General features: G+C 36.6%; 1 protein-coding gene across 1 annotated transcript; it reads left to right on the top strand.

The window, feature by feature from the left end:
* Positions 1-1,623: 1,623 nt before the first annotated feature.
* LOC113324023 (putative disease resistance protein At1g50180) lies at positions 1,624-4,612 on the top strand. Its single transcript, XM_026572365.1, has one exon. It carries the CDS (start codon positions 1,731-1,733, stop codon positions 4,560-4,562), a length of 2,832 nt encoding a protein of 943 aa, XP_026428150.1. The 5' UTR covers positions 1,624-1,730; the 3' UTR covers positions 4,563-4,612.
* The last annotated feature ends 12,091 nt before the right edge of the window (positions 4,613-16,703 follow it).

The following is a 16,703-nucleotide window of genomic DNA, read 5'->3' as shown; positions in this document are numbered from 1 at the left end:
GGCGGGGGCGCAGTCAAAATAACCCTTCAAAAATAAATCTCTCTCAAAATCTGTCTCTCTCTTTCTTTTTGATGCAGCATTGTACATATCAATGACCAACTAAGGCTAAGTCCTATGGGAGAGATTGGAAGCTACTAGATTGACCATCCATTTCAGCCTGGGCGACCTCCTAAGTCCTATAGAAGAGATATCTAGCTGCTAAATTCGCCATCCATGTCATCTGTGAGCGTCGAACCATTCGACGTTTTGCTTAACGCCGAACCAATCGGCGTTGTGGTTACTTTTTGAGAGCCGAATGGTTCGGCCCTTTAATTCTCAGCCGTTAGATTTTGTGATTCTTCTCAACGCCGAACCGTTCGGCGTTTCAATCTCGCAGATAGTGAAACTGCGAGCAAATGTTAGGAGAGAGAAATAGCTAGAAAAGGTGTTCAATTTTTTCCCACGCTTTTTTCATCATTTACAACACATTTTGGGCAATCTAGCCCCATAGGACTTAGCCTTAGTTTTATCCCTGATAACCATTTTTATTTTTTACCATACATAGTCCATGGATATATTTTGTATTCATGTCCCAACCAAACGGGTCTTAACCCATATTTTAATTCAAATTAAATTTGAAGTCCTTCATCGATACTCTCACAAATTATCTCAAAATAAACTCTACCATCCATCTCAAAAACATATGCATAATTCTGAATTTAATCTATTTTTTCTCATATAAATTTATTATTAGTGTAGTATTTGGGGTTTTTTTTTTATTTTCCCCCTTAACGAATTAATAATGTAGCTTTACCCATAAATTATTATTCCCAAAACTCTAAATTCTGCCAAAAAATGACTTTAAACCTTGTATGGGATATAAACCTTTGTATTAGTTCAGTATTTTGGTCCCAACTTTTCCAACAATCATTAAACACACATACGATGAAGTACCCACCGGCCATCACTACCTCAAACTTCATAGGCATTCACGGGTCAGGAGATTTGAGTCTCTTTTGCAACAAGGCACACATCTTCTTTCTTCTTTCTGTCTTAGATAATTATGGTTCTCTGAAAGATGAACTAATCTAAATTTAAATCAACAAAATCGTTGAACCCACCGAAAAGAAATCTTTCAATAAACAAAAGATTGAAAAAATTCATCATTTAGAATTTAAGGAATAAGTTATTACTATTAATAATTTAGGGGATGGAAGGGTTAAATTGCTAATTCCTTTAGGGGCAAACTCAAAAACCCCTTTAAATTCCTCCTGACAGTAGTTTATTGAAATTCGACGAGCACATGCACAAAAGTCGGACACAGCTAGCTGTCTGTACACATGAGCTCTTCATCCGATGTTGCATCATTGAATAAGAATATAGGTTAAAAATCCCTGATCCAGACAACCACTCAGCCAGCAACGTGGGAACAGGTTTTAGCTGTCTGTACATATTTAAGTCGATTGATTAATTAAATAGAACCACCAGAGTGGAGCTGTTCAGACTCACCAATAAGCGCATCGTGCTTAGCATTTAATACTTCGTCAGCTAAGTATGCGCCGGGTAGATCTGAATAACTGGTGTCTGTCTAATATCATCACCAAGTCATTTCCCACCGGCATGCATTATTTGCTTATTTTCTCCTCTCTTACTCTGAATCTCGTGTGGCACTCACTGATAAATAGGTTAGACCCGACCAAGTTTAACAGCAAACCAAACAGTTCTTTTTTGAAAAAAAAAAAAAGAGAGTGATGGCTGAGGGTGCTGTTCTTCAAGTTTTGCTGGAAACAGTCAAAAATTTGATAATTAATGAGGTATCTCTTATGATAGGAGTCGAAGGGCAAATAGTTAAGCTTCAGGATATGCTGGATTGGATGCATCTGTCCATCATAGAAGCAGATGAAGCGTTTATATCAGATAAAAAGCTGAAGCTTTGGGTGATGAAAATGCGTGAAATTATGTTCGACACAGAGGATGCTATCGATGGATTTATCCTGGAGATTGTTCACCCTAGACGATTTCAAAAGGATCCCGGAGCTCTCACAGCCGTCATCAAAAATGTCCTCCTCCCACTCATAAAACCAATTTCTTTGCGCGAGTATGGAAGACGAATTGAGAATATCAACACCAGGGTACAAAACCTGAAAGACAACAAGGAAAATTTTTGGTTTGATACAAGTGCAAACACTACTGGTGGTTGCGCTGAGTCTTCAAACCAACTCTCACAATCACCATCGTTGCAACAAAAGATAACGGAAAGAAGAGCTGCAATTGCCGCTGAGGAAATCGGGGATACCATCCATATTCACGAGGATAGTGTGAGACAAGTCAAGTCACTGCTTACGGGAGATGAATGCGACGATAAAAGACTACGCGTAATTTCGATCATAGGCATGGGTGGAGTAGGTAAAACTACGTTGTCTAGGAATATTTACAAACTTATGCATCAATTTGATCGTCGTGCGTTTGTTTATATATCCAAATCATATAAGCCCCAAGAAGTTCTAAGGAGCATTGTGAAATGCTTTCCTTCCATCTCCTGCGAAGGGGAGTTGACGAATAAGACGCTCCATGATTTTCTGAAGGAGAAGAAATACTTGATAGTGTTAGACGACGTATGGGATATAACAGCTTGGGATGGTTTAAAAAGCTCTTTCCCGGAAGACAAAAATGGAAGCAGAGTGCTGCTTACCACACGTCATGAAGATGTCGCTAATACTGCCAGCTCTCATACCACCAACATCCACAGGCTCTCTGTTATAAATAAAGATGAGAGTTGGAGGTTATTCCTGAAGAAAATGTTTCCATCGGAAGATACAAATACTTCTGAACAAGTTATTGATTCAAAAAACTTGGTGCCCCTCGGGAAGGAGATGGTGAGAAAGTGTTACGGGTTACCCCTCGCGATAGTGGTTCTTGGAAGCCTCTTATTGACCAGACAAAGAACAGTAAATGAGTGGCGTAAAGTAAATGATGCAGTAAACCGGCATCTGTCTCAAGTTGATGGCGATCCTTCACTCATATGTTCAGGAATTCTAGCATTGAGTTATGATTACTTGCCCTATTACTTGAAGCCATGCTTTCTCTATATGAGTCTCTTTCCTGAAGGTACCAAGATCCGCGCCACAAAATTGTTTCAATACTGGATCGCAGAAGGATTCGTACGAAAGGAAGAACAAGAAACATTGGAAGACATTGCGGAAAATCATCTGGAAGAATTAATACGTAGAAGCTTGATCCAGGTCAGCAAATTGAGATGTGATGGAAGAGTAAAAACTTGCCGCATCCACAATCTACTTCGTGATATCTCTATCACAGAATCTAAAGGTGGTCAGTTTTCAAAAACTTATGATAGCATCGATAAATTTTATATAGACCAAGACAGCAGCCGCCGAGTTTCTGTGTACTGTAAAAAAACTGAGTCGAACGAGAAGTACTTGACCGAATTTAATTACAAAAAAATTCGTTCTTTGATCTGTCAAGATGCTCGTTTTACTGAAGGCACCAAGTTAGCCTCTTTATTCGGAGGTTTCAAATCACTAAGGGTGCTGGAAATTTACAGTTGTACTAAAGGTGGTGTTTCATTACCAGAGGAGATAGGAGACCTCATACATCTGAAGTATTTGAGCTTAGAAAAATCGAAGCTAAATAAGGTCAACACGAGTTTCTTGAGTAAACTTGTCAATCTGCAAACTCTTAATCTCAAGGATTGCAATTGTGAGCTCAGGTTGGGTGATCATATTTGGAGCCTGCGCCAACTGCGAAATTTATATCTGGATATCGTTAAACCTAGAGCAAATAAAAGCATGTTTTCACGGAATGCTCCCACTGATAAGCTAAATATTGGTAATCTAGAGAATCTTCATTCCTTAGTCATCAAGGCTGGGGATTGGTTAAATAATGGCGGGTTGGAAAAATTGAGTTCCCTCAGAAAGTTAAGGATAGAAGAATGTCTCAGTTCACACTCTCTCCGTATTTCCAATGCCGTCGTCAAGTTGACAGAAGTTCGATCCTTGGCGCTGATATGTAAAACCTCTTCTACACCATTACCCAGTGAAGGAGTACCCCTAATATCTTTCGAATTCTCAAAACATACTTTTCTCAGTAGTTTACGTTATAAAGGAGAAATCCCTGGATGGCCGACAAGTCCTATTTCATTCCCGCCATACCTTTGTAAGCTTAAGATGGAGTCGTCGCGGATTAAGGAGGACCCAATGCCGATTCTAGAGAAGCTTCTTCCAAACTTAACGCTTCTACATTTAGGAATTGATTCTTTTCAAGGAAAGGAAATGGTTTGCTCAAAAGGAGGTTTTAGCTGTCTTGAAACCTTGAAGGTTTACTGGACAGAGAACTTGGAGCGATGGACAATAGAGGAGGGAGCACTAACAAACCTTGTGAACTTAAAAATTCGTGGTTGCATAAAGTTGAAGAGGATTCCTCCTGGTTTGCAACATTTGATAAAGCTTCAAAAATTAAATGTAGTGGATATGCCACTTCTGTTCCAGAATAGGTTGAAAGAGGCGGGAAAGGATTGGGACAAGATCAAACATATTCCTGCCGTGGGCAGACTTGGGTGGGGTTGATTTTATTCACTGTAATTTTTAGCTTTTATTTGTACCGTCGGTGCTGTTGTTTTGAGGTTTCTTTTGTCTTTTGATAATAAAATTCCTTTTTTTTTATAAGAAGAAAGAATAAATTGAAGAGAAGAAGAATTTACAAAGTGCTCTACCAGCTATAGATAAGAAAAATGCACTAAAGCAACAAAATTACACAAAGAATGCATACCAATTATTAAGTACCGAAATTGAAAAAGTTAGGTTCTTCTTTGAAAGAATAATTTCGCTCAAAGATATACTTGTTTTGCTCTGTCCATATTGGATAGACAATTGCAGCCGGAATGAGATCCCAAAAAAAAAAATCTCGCGTCTGAGAAGTGAACTTGGTACCATCCAAGTGCAAGTATCCTCGTATTTCTTGGAATTACCCAAAACCAACAGAACACTTGGTAGAACCAAAGTCCAAATTCAGAGATATTTTACAATGGAGGAAAATATGTTCTTGAGTACATGTTGGTCCTTAATTTCCATGTCACGGTTTTATTCACAACTCTTTATAACCAAGTCTTACGTTATACGGAAATCACACAATTTCTTGGAATGGATAATTAGGATTTACTTTTTTAGTAGGGTGTCACTTACTAATATAGGTTCTTCGTATGCTTCAAAAAAGAAATCTATTTATCTAGATTCTAGTTGGAAAATAACAAGGGTGAACAACTCCAAGACGTCACCTAAATGGAAGAACCAAGATAAACTACTACATCCGGGAAAATAAGAAGTTTTATATGTGTGATATATTCCACAATGTCATTTTTTTATTTAAATCCTTACAGAGATATCGTACTTATCTTGCATGTTGCTACCGAAATTTGTTTTCCTAATTTTAACTCCTGTTAACAAAGATAAAAAATAGTTTAATTGCAAAAAGAAAAAAACTGTTTATCCGGCAGTAAAAAAACGGAAATTGGATAAAATGTCCAAATATTTTTAAAACATGGTTCAAAACTTCAAATGGACGAGTGAAAATTAATATGGGTGAAATGGACACCAAAAAAATAGCAAGAGTGAAACTGGATTCATCTTGGCTTAAACTTAAATAATAGTGAGAATGAAACTGGATGCATCCTAATATAAATTAAAAATAAGAAAAAATATTTGAAAATGGACAGGATGATACTGTTTACATCCTGTCTATTTTTACAATTTCGTCCATTTAAACAGTATCAAATCTTACGTATTTTTTTCAATCAGGAATTATTGATTTTGGTCTTTTTAACCAATTTTGTGTAAAAATAAAATCCAACCACTAAATTTATGATAGCAAAAATTTACCAAAGTTAATATAAAAGTCGGTAGATAGTAGCACTTGTAGGGATAACACTTGAATGTTATTTAATAGGTACCACCTTGAAAATAAATGGCCCAAAACTGCACCATGTGAGTGGATGTTTCCTCACACTGAGAAACCCAGTGCAATTGTTTGGTCAACGTGGAATCACTTAGAGCATCCACAATGGGCGAGTATAACCAAAAATCTGGGATGAGTTTCGAACGCAGAGGGATGAAGTCAAATCCCAGACCATATTTGGTCGCGACCAAATCCCAAATTGTAATATAGTCATGCGTAAATTTAAAGTACGCTTGTCGTTGGGCGTAAATTTAAAATACGCTTGTTAACGGACGTAATTGAAATTTACGTTTGTTGGTCGGGCGTAAAAAGAATTTACGTTTCAGACGGGCGTACACTTAATCTACGCTTCACTGGGCGTAAATTAAAAATCCGTTTCTCACCAGGCGTACATCAAGTTTACGCTTGTCTCAGGCGCACACCAAGTTTACGCCTCTCTCAGGCGTTTTTCAAAATTACGCCCCACCCAAACGTACACAGATTTTACGCCCCATTCATCAAACGAACATTTTTATTACGCCCCATGACCATTTTTGTACCGTTATGAAAAAATTGAAAATGGATTATGAAGTTTGGAATGAAATAAACTTGGAATGAAGTTTCGAACGTTGTAGAAAATAGGCGTTGGAGATTTTTGACCGTTAGGGAGATATTTATTTTTGAACGTTTGAAATTTGAATCGTTGATAAAGGGTTTATTTTGTACCTATATATACAGATGAATTCCTTTAACATTTTCATCTCATTCAATCTGTCCAGCGGAAAAAAAATAGTACTCAGGAGACAAAATAATATTTCGTATTTCAAATCACTTTGAAAAATTTTATCGAATCCATTCCAATGGCACCACGAGCAGCACGAGGTCCAAAGTTTACGACAATCGAAGATGTAACGGTGTGTAAAATTCATTTATCAATATCTCAAGATCCTGGTGTTGGAGCCGATCAATCGGAGATTGTGTTGTGGACTCGTATCAAGGATGATATTGAAGCTCATTTACCGAATAAACCAGAGCGGTCTTGGAGTTCTTGACAAAAACGATTTCAGGGAATAAGTAAAGATGTTGCGTTGTTTTCGGCAAAACACGCGGAAGTGGAAGGTGAATATCATACGGGATGGGGTCCTGAAATGGTGGTGAGTATTCTCTATGTTTTTAAACAATTATTTTCTAATATTGAGACGCCCATGAACCTCATTCTTTCTAAAAACATTAACAACTCGAAGAAGTAAACAAGCGGTTTAAGGAATGCAATCATGGAAGAAAATTCAGGCACGCAGATTGCTACCCAATCGTCATAGAAAATATAAAATATAATCGTCGATCGACTTTTGTATTTGATACGACGCACGATTTGGATAGTGGCGTGAATAACGAGGAAGATGGCACTCAAGTCGAGTCTGATAACGACACAGATAAAAGAGTCATTCTACAGTCAAACGACTGAAAAAAACCGGACGAGAGAAATCCACCCTCCAAGAGGAATTGATGGGAATAATTATTACAGAACAAGAAAATTTCAATTCTCAATATCGAGAACAATCAAGATTCAAGATGGAACAAAAAGCGGCCGAGTTTGCACAAAAACAAGCTGAGCATGCGACTAAAATAGCCAAGGAGGCCACAGACGATGAATTTCGCGTCATAATGATGGATCTTTCCAAATTGGATCCTGTACAAAAGGAGTACTTCGAACTTTGAAGGGCTTTAATAGTACGGGACAAAAAAACCCAATTATAATCGCCAAAGCGGGATAGTTCAAACCTTAATTATTAAGTCTAATAAGTGATAATAATTTTAGTAGTTTATTTATGTTTTAATATGTATTACTTTTATCATTAGTCGTATTATTACGTAATATTTGGGATTTAATTTTATCTTCATTCAATTTAAACAACTTTAAATCCTTTTAAAACATCTTACTTTAATTTACCAAGTATTTAGTACATGAAATAGAGATAATACATTTAAATAAAATCACTCGTTAAAATGAAATCTTCTCATGTTTTTATATGACAAACAACATTTAATTCCCATATTCTGTCCTCGTCTCCAACCTTTTAATTCCCATATTCTGCCCATATATGTTCGATTAAGTCATCACGCAAGCGAATATGCCTATATTTGCTACGTATATCACGTCGGCGTTGCTCAGCTCTAATTTGGGAAAACTCCTCACTATTGCCTCTTAATATATTAACCGGTGTTGGGTTGCTACGATGATCATAAACATGTGGCCAGTCACTGGGTAGACACTCATCCTCGACTATCATATTATGTAAGATAATACAGGTTTTCATGATATAGGCAAGCACATTTGGATTCCACATTCTAGTAGGTTGTTTGATGATTCCAAACTGTTGCTGAAGTACACCAAATCCCCGCTCTAAGTCTTTTCTTGCACCCTCCTGCATCGCTGAAAATATCTTTTTTTTCCTACCAAACGGATGTTTAAACCCCATAATAATAGTATCAATCTATGGATATATGCCATCACCTAGATAATACGGCATGTCATAAGAATGACCGTTTACCACATAGTTCACCAGTGGTGCTTTTCCTGTGACCAGATTTCGAAAAACATATGAACGGTTCATCACATTAATATCATTATTAGAGCCTGGCATACCAAAAAATGCATACCAAAACCATAGATCATACGACACCACCGCCTCCAACACGATACTTTCGCTCCCTTTATACGCGGTGTAAGCCCCTGATTCTGCGTATGGACATTTATCCCATTTTCAATGCATGCAATCTAGGCTACCTAGCATCCCTGGAAATCCTCTGTCTTTGTTTTTTGCTATCACATACAACAAACTAATGTACATCTTATTTCTCTGTGTAAGAGAGTTTTCCATGTAACTCTTGTACATGGTTGCATAATTTAGTCCACATATCAGACAGAAACATCTTATTTTTCATCAGTTCAATAATCAAATTCTTTTTCATTAGTTCAATAATCAAATTCTGTTGCATAAAAAAAATCGAATCCCTAAAGTAAACAGAGATAAATCAACACCCTAATTAAATTCTGTTTCAATATCAGTTCAATAATCAACACCCTAATTAAATTCACAAAAAAATACAATACTCCCTCCGTTCCATTTTACTCGATGTTTTAGGATTTTTTTTATGTTCCAAAATAGATGAGTGTTTAGATATTTTTCCCAAATTCTCACAAATTTATCCTTGCTTTGGAATCATTACCATACCATTAATTTTTATTGAAATCAGTAAATGAATAATTAATTTAATTTTTAAATCCACTCCATGGAGGATAAGTACTCTATCCCAAGTAAATTACAACGGGATTCGTAATTTACACTAAATATAGAAACTAAAAACTAGGTACTTTAAATTTTTAGAAAGCTATTAATATGGGTAAATTTGGAAAATATTTACTCTCTATACTATTTCTTAATCTGCTTGAAAAACTCTACAACATCAAGTAAAATGGAAAGGAGGGAGTACATAATACTATACAGAAAAAAATAAATTAGAAAAAACATACTGGAGTTTTAATCTACTTTACCAAGAAGATTAGGGTTTACCAAGAAGATTAGGGTTTTTTTTTCTTGTGTGTTTCTCTTATGGGAAAACTTGAACGGGTTTAATCGTTTACTAAAGAAAGTTGAAGATAACCAGAATAAGAAGAAGATGAACGAGAAGAGGGGCGGTGAATGGAGAGTGATTCGCAGAGAGGGGTGGTGTTTAACTGTGGTTGGTGGAAGAGGCGGTGATTAAAATCACGCCCAATCCAACAAGCGGACACCAAAACTACGCCCCATTTAGATCAGGCGTACACTAAATATCCGTCCCACTTCCACACAGGCGTAAATTTTTTTTACGCCCCACTCATCAGGCGTACACGGAAAATCCGTCCCACTCTGGCGTAAACCAAATTTACGTCCGTTGGCGCGGTGATATGATCATGCGCCTGATGAACGGGCGTGATTTAAAAACCCGTCTCACATGAAACGTGATTTATAATTATGCCTGTTGTCAAGCGTAAATTTAATGTATGCCCCTCTCAAACGTAATTTACATGTCCGCCCAGAAATCAAACGTAACTTGATTATCTGCGCGTTTTCATGCGGTGATTTATTTTACGTTCGATCAAATTTACTATCCACGTAGCGTCACACTTAAGACTAAATTAAAATTTGATCATTTTTTTATCTTTGATTTTTGGTCATACTCGTACCACTGCCGTTGTTCTTAAAAACAAATGCAGTTAATTTCCATTGGATTCGAATTCGAAAAGCATGTGAAATCATGTTGTTCTGTATGGAAGTTTCCTCCACACCACTGGCTATTGATTGTGGCCCTCTTCTTGGTGTCGTCGTATTCCAATTTTCTGTACCAACAGTAATCTTTAGTTTTTAAATATCGACATCTGACTACTTATTTATGTATTAAATGTAAATCGGCAGAAACATGGGCGTCTGTAAGAGTGTCAACTCTCCAATTAATGATCCATTCAATAAAAAATCTTGATCGATCATCAACTTGATTTATTTAAGTTATAATGCATGATTCGTTCGACAATTACTTGTCAGATCGTTTCCTTAGGAAAAAAGAAGGATATATGGATCAGTTGAACTGGCCCAGATCATCAACTTGAATTATTTAACTTCAACAATCTGTCAATTTTGTTCCACTACGCATAAAAGAAATTAAATTATTTCGATCCAAAAAAAATGTAATCAACCAGTATTTTAATACTGGTTAAATTATAATGTGTCCATTAATCCAGCAGCCTCGTCATTCATAAGAGCAAGAAATGAAAAAATAAACCAAATTGGGTAGATAAATCTGTTGACAATAATTGTGTTGCTTGGGCGTCCAATATTTTTCATCCTTTATCAATAACGATTTCGGATCATTCTTTTACTAGATCACCTACTCTACGGGTATAATAGGTGTCCTAAGAAAATGAAGATTACTAACTTATTCTTTATCCTAATTTGAACTATAACTAACCTAATAACTTTCCAAATATATATCCAAATTATTAACAAAATCAAAAACATTTCACCTTCCCTTCTTCTCGGCCGAAAAAACCACTTTGAAAAAAAAATCATCTTCTTCTATTATTAAAATCGTTCTTCATCGTCATCGATTAACCGTGGACTCATGAAATTTTCATCGTCGATTAATTTTCTTTATAAACAATGCCAATGAAGAAAACTGATCGACTCATGGGAGTAGGTCCGATTGGCACATATAGCATATCTTCCAAATCAATTGGAAATTGATAAACAAGTTAAACCTCAGAGAGAAGTCCAAATCAAGGCTAAAGGAGCAACAACAACTTATATTAGCTTTGTAACTTAATATAAGTTGTTTAGGTGTGGGTTTGGTTTTACAATTTACATGTTTGTTTTTGGTTCAAAAAGTACAAAGTTCGGCTAAATGAGCAAATTATAGATCTAACCGAACTGGATGATCCTCAAATTACATAAGTAAAAGAAAATCGTTCATCTACGCGGTTGAAATATTAAGTAACCGGATTGTTTTTTATAAAAGTTCGATTGAATCGCAACCTTTTATTACCTAGCCGAACTCCTACAAGTATAGGAGAATCTTGAGTTCGGTTTGTTTTGTTTATTTTAGACCAAACCAAACATTTTAAACACATGTAAAATATTAATATCATTTCATTTCATTAAATTGGAAAGGCATGCATATACTATACATTAAAATTAAAGGAAATAAAATAGCCTAGATCATTAATACACCGCTCTTAAACACTTATTCATAAAATTCGAATAGAAAGCTACTTTTTTCCAGGATGTAATAGCAATCGGAATGCCAAAATATTTTTCCATACTTAGTTTCATATCCATCCAAAGCCACACGCCACTAGAAAAATGAATGAATTATAAGTTAGAATGAATTAAAAAAATTATTGATTGACATACGTACTCTTTCGTCGATCCTTGCACCAAAATAATGATCAAATATGGTTTTAATTTCATCTTTCACATCCACGCATTCTCTAAATACCTCCTGGAATCTACTCTTCATGAGTCCTTGCGCCCTCCTATGGATATTTCTATCTAATGCATCGAAAGTTGTATATATATGGTTCCACCAAGTATCGGATGTTTGATCCATATTAAGGTATATGTCTTGGCTATTGTCGTGGTCAATAAAGGTATAGTGTTCTCTATCGTAGTCGTGCTTCATTACCGTAATCCACGCTCTAACGATAGCGACATCTTCATAAATATTGAATGGAGGATCCATTTGTGTTGTTTCAAGAGATGCTTTATTGACTAAGAAAAGGATGGACGAAATATTTTGAATGTTAGAAAAGGATTGGTGAATTAGTTTGATAAGCATGGATCTCTATTAATAGTATTTTTCTTATAACAGTCGTTAGGGACGTTAATAATTGGTCAAAATTCGCAATAACTGCTTCAAGGGTGGTAATTATTTTCAAAAAAGTGGTTGTTACCACCAGAAAAATTTTGAGATTCAAAAGTTGAGCTGGGAGACCAGATATTCAGTCCAACCAAACGGACTTACTAAGTTACATAAGGTTGTTCGGCTACCTGTCATTATTCACAATGTGGTGGAGTCGAATCAACCAAACATAACTCTTTATACTCAAGAATAGAAATTCGGTTACATTTTAATTTTCATTAGCCAGCCGAAAATACAAAAACTCCATTAAAGTTAAATTCGGCTACTTGTGTATTCGGAATAGATAAGTTCGTTTACATGTTATTCATATAACGTCTAAGGTTACAATTTTCATTTTGAAGAAATTTTTGGCCATTTCTAACAATATTAACTAAATTTGAAGCATACCTCAATACATAATTACACTAATTAATCTCTGCAGATAATTAATCAGAGAGGTAGTTTTGTACGAACATAAATATTTGTATAAGTGATGACTTAGATTTACTTCTAAATATTTTACCCAAATAAAAAAATAGTCCCCCAAACAAAACACTGGTACCCAAAAAAATTGTTCTAAATTAAGACAAAATTAAGTATAAGTTGCCGACTCTAACCGCAGTTTGTTTTGGGCCTCATTATGCATCTGTGCAAGGACATTTTACTCTGGAAGTCGTGTGCTCCCAGAATACAGAATTAGTTGATTGAGCCAATTGAATTAGTCTGTCCCAAGTAATAAACTTCACTCGGAATGTTATATAGATGGAAAATTAAATGAATTTCAAACGAAATTTCCAAGTCCATTGCAAAACTAAATAGCCTCGACTCCTTGTTTTTGAGGTTCACACGAACCTGACGAGGAAGCAACATACATGCATTACTCAGGTCATACTTACTCTCAGAAAGCTAAGTTTAATTAAGTGCACGGATCCACAAGTATTACCACCAAATCTTATGAAGCTAACCTTGGAGTGGTCATCCTTAAGACGGACCCCTATGCTGTGATACTATGAGAGATGCCAAACCTAACATCTCTAACCTTCAGTTATAATCTTACAGAATGGTTTAAAGTTGAACCTTAGAAATTTTCTTCTTATTTTTTATACAGAATAGTTTATCACTGTATCATCACCTAATGACTTTACCGTTGTACTGCAGTATCCAGAACTTTTATATTTATCTAACTGCTTCCGTGTTGTAAGTGGTTGATGGACTTCAAGTGTACGAATTAGCTTACATAAATCCCAAGAACACGGATGAAGAACACGCTAGAACTAGGAGAAAGTAGTGGTGGTGGTGGTAAAATTTTGACCATGGGCTGGAACCCAAGTTGGGAAGCTCCAGAGCCGGGCCCATTCAATGGCGTTGATAAGCTATTTTGCAGAGAATGATGTTTTTTCTTAATCCAAGTTAGATTATCTTTTGGTGGAGAATTTTGCCTTGTTTATAATGATTTTGAAGTACTACATCTTCTTGTTTTAGAAGACTCTGGTTATCCATCAGGAGTATGAATTCCATTAACTAACACAACTTGAAGAAAACCCCAACTAGGTTGCCACCACAACCACCATCATAAGAGATTGGTTGTGGTAAGACTCTTTTTTTTTGCTCAATAACAAAGAGGTTTTATTCCTCATCATCAACAACTAAAGAAGTACAAGGGAACCTAGCTACAACATAATTGCACACGAAAAGAATAGGAATTCCGCTCAGGGCACTTTTATACAATAGGTACGCCCAAATACAAAAAGCTGAACCAACTACCAAAGAATGCCAAATGCATCAGACAAGCAACACTAGCTAAAACAGAATTATTCAAAGCGAAAATAAGTGGAATCTGGAAATTCCAATTTGGTAAGAAAGCTAGATCTAGATAGGTATTTGACAGACTGATTTCTGCTAAGATAAACTCCTTTCTTTGCTAAGGCGTCTGCAGACTCTAAAATCATGCCTAAAACTGATTTGCTCCAAGGATTTACAAATGCAGTCCCATCTAGACCAAAGGACCCAAGGAAGCTTACCCTTCAAAAAAGCAGCAATACAAGCCTTAGAATCGGTTTGAATCGGGACCCTTCTTCTGTGGTCTTCAATGGCCCTGCTGCTCTGGTCTCTGAAATTTAGACTCTCATTGTTCTTGAATCCAGATTAATCCAGATTCTCCGAAATGAGTTACGCATCCATCTCCTGCCGCACATGGCTTTGGAATCCCCCGTCATCTTTGTTGTTCTTCTTCGTGGAGCTCCCACATGCATATTCAACCTCTTACGTACAATCCCTCATCATCCATGTATATGTTCAAGCAATAATCACCTCTTCTGGTGAGTTCTGAAAACCCCTATCACGATTAATATCAGGAGTAGGTGAAGAAATACTAGAACATGATATCATTGAACATACAGTGAAGAAACAAAGTGTCAAATGTTAACTAAAAATTTTCAAATATTGAATACGAGCTGCATTTAGTTAGACAAGACATACTGAACCTTCACAGGGCTGTGCTTATTTCTCGGCCTTCATCGCTTATCAACCCTGGAATTTGGTATCTCTGCAGAAATATTTCCAATTATAAAACACAAGCTAATAAGGTGCATGTTGGCATATGTGCTTATGTATAGATTACATTGAGCAGTGTATAAGTTTTAAAAAGAGTAAACTAAATAAAACACTGCAAATTAACCAGCTGAATTCGTGAAGGGTAAAACAGGAAAATCCAAACCTTCAAAGAGAAGAAGAAAGGAGAACCAAAAAACACCGTCAACGAGTCAACCTGTTACTCTTCTGCGTCTGCAAAGGTCTGTGTTACATTTAATGCCCCTTCACCTACTCCTAAAAGAAAAAGAAAAACCTATGTCGACCCCTACTTCTGACAATCCCCTTCTAACCTCAGACCTTTGTTCATCTCCAACACAGACGCTTTGTGCTACCCATGATCATTGCATTACACCTAGAGAGCTATACACACCAACCGCTGACTGCAGCTCTAACAATCAACCCACATCCCATCCTACCTTAGCTATTATGTCTTTGACTTCATCATCTAATGAGTTAGTAGTAATCATCCGTGATGAGTGCTCACCTTCTGATGGCATCCTGGGTGCATGTACTGCACCCATGTGCCTAATATCTCTTGTTCCCGACTCTCGCAATGCTCACCAGCTCTCTACAAATTGGATTAACAATGAGATTTTGCGTCTCATCTCTCTTGTTTCAGCTATTGGTATTGGATTTGACTCTTCACCCAATACATATAAATCTATCCTTCATGCTCTAGTTGCCAGAGACGGTCCAATTGATTAACGTAATTCACCTTTTTCTTTCAAACCTATTAATGTTCATGCCAATGCTAATTTTGCTCTAACAAATCTCGGCCCCATCAATCCTGGATCCGATATTTTCCCTGAAATCCACATAGCATCATTCAATCCAACCAATTCTTTGGCCTCTTCTGATGATATTTTGTCTGACGTCCAAATTCTCTTCTCGAACCCCATTGATCCTGAACCAATATTAAATATTCATCAAAATCCCAATCTATTACCTTTACCTTTATCCCTACCCACCTCGTTAACCATCATAGAGACGTTACCCTCCTGCAACCAATCCCAAACACCCTCGAGTTCATTTGATGCAATTTCTCCTACCTCTCTGATCCCCATTTTTTGTTCCCCATCAACCCCAGTATCCACTTCCTCTCAAGCGAATCTCCAACCTTTAATCCCCAAAAAACTCTTAAGGGAATCTCGAAGACTAGACTTTATTGTTCATCCACCATCTCCATCTGCAGAATCGAAGCTTGTTCGAAAAAGGGTTAAAAAAGTTTCTCATGTGTAGTACAATCATGTCATGAAACGTAAGGGGCCTGCGCTCCCCTTCCAAAAGAGCGGCAGTCCAACAAATACTTCGAACACACAAGCCATCAATTGTAATTTTACAAGAGTCAAATATGCCTACATGTACTGTTAGCAAGACTCTATAAGACTTGCCTATTATGCCTCAATCCTAAGACCCTGACCAAGTATTCTGTCAAAGTCAGTAGCCTACAATAATGGCGTGTAATCTCATTTAGTTGTTAAACACATTGTAACATATTGAGATTCATATTGGATATAAATATAGCTGTTATCTACACGATCAAAGCGTGGAAGCATTCACCATAAAACCCTTTTCTAACTTGGTATCAGGAGGGTTTGATCCCTTCGCTTTTCTGCTGTTACAATCAAACCAACACAAGAAACACACAAAGAAAACATCAATGGCAGACACCACTAATACCCTCAGACAGGTGCAGATTCATCATTTGGTAACATTAAAACATACAGAAACTAATCATATTCTGTGGAAAG

Source organism: Papaver somniferum, chromosome 1 (genome assembly GCF_003573695.1).
Source record: "Papaver somniferum cultivar HN1 chromosome 1, ASM357369v1, whole genome shotgun sequence".
Lineage (NCBI taxonomy): Eukaryota > Viridiplantae > Streptophyta > Magnoliopsida > Ranunculales > Papaveraceae > Papaver > Papaver somniferum.
The sequence above is the reverse complement of the archived record's forward strand: the minus strand, read 5'-3'. Positions and strand labels throughout refer to the sequence as shown.

What these genes read in the sequence shown, in the direction of transcription:
- LOC113324023 (XM_026572365.1), top strand. Translation starts at nt 1,731, where the DNA reads ATGGCTGAGGGTGCTGTTCTTCAAGTTTTGCTGGAAACAGTCAAAAAT.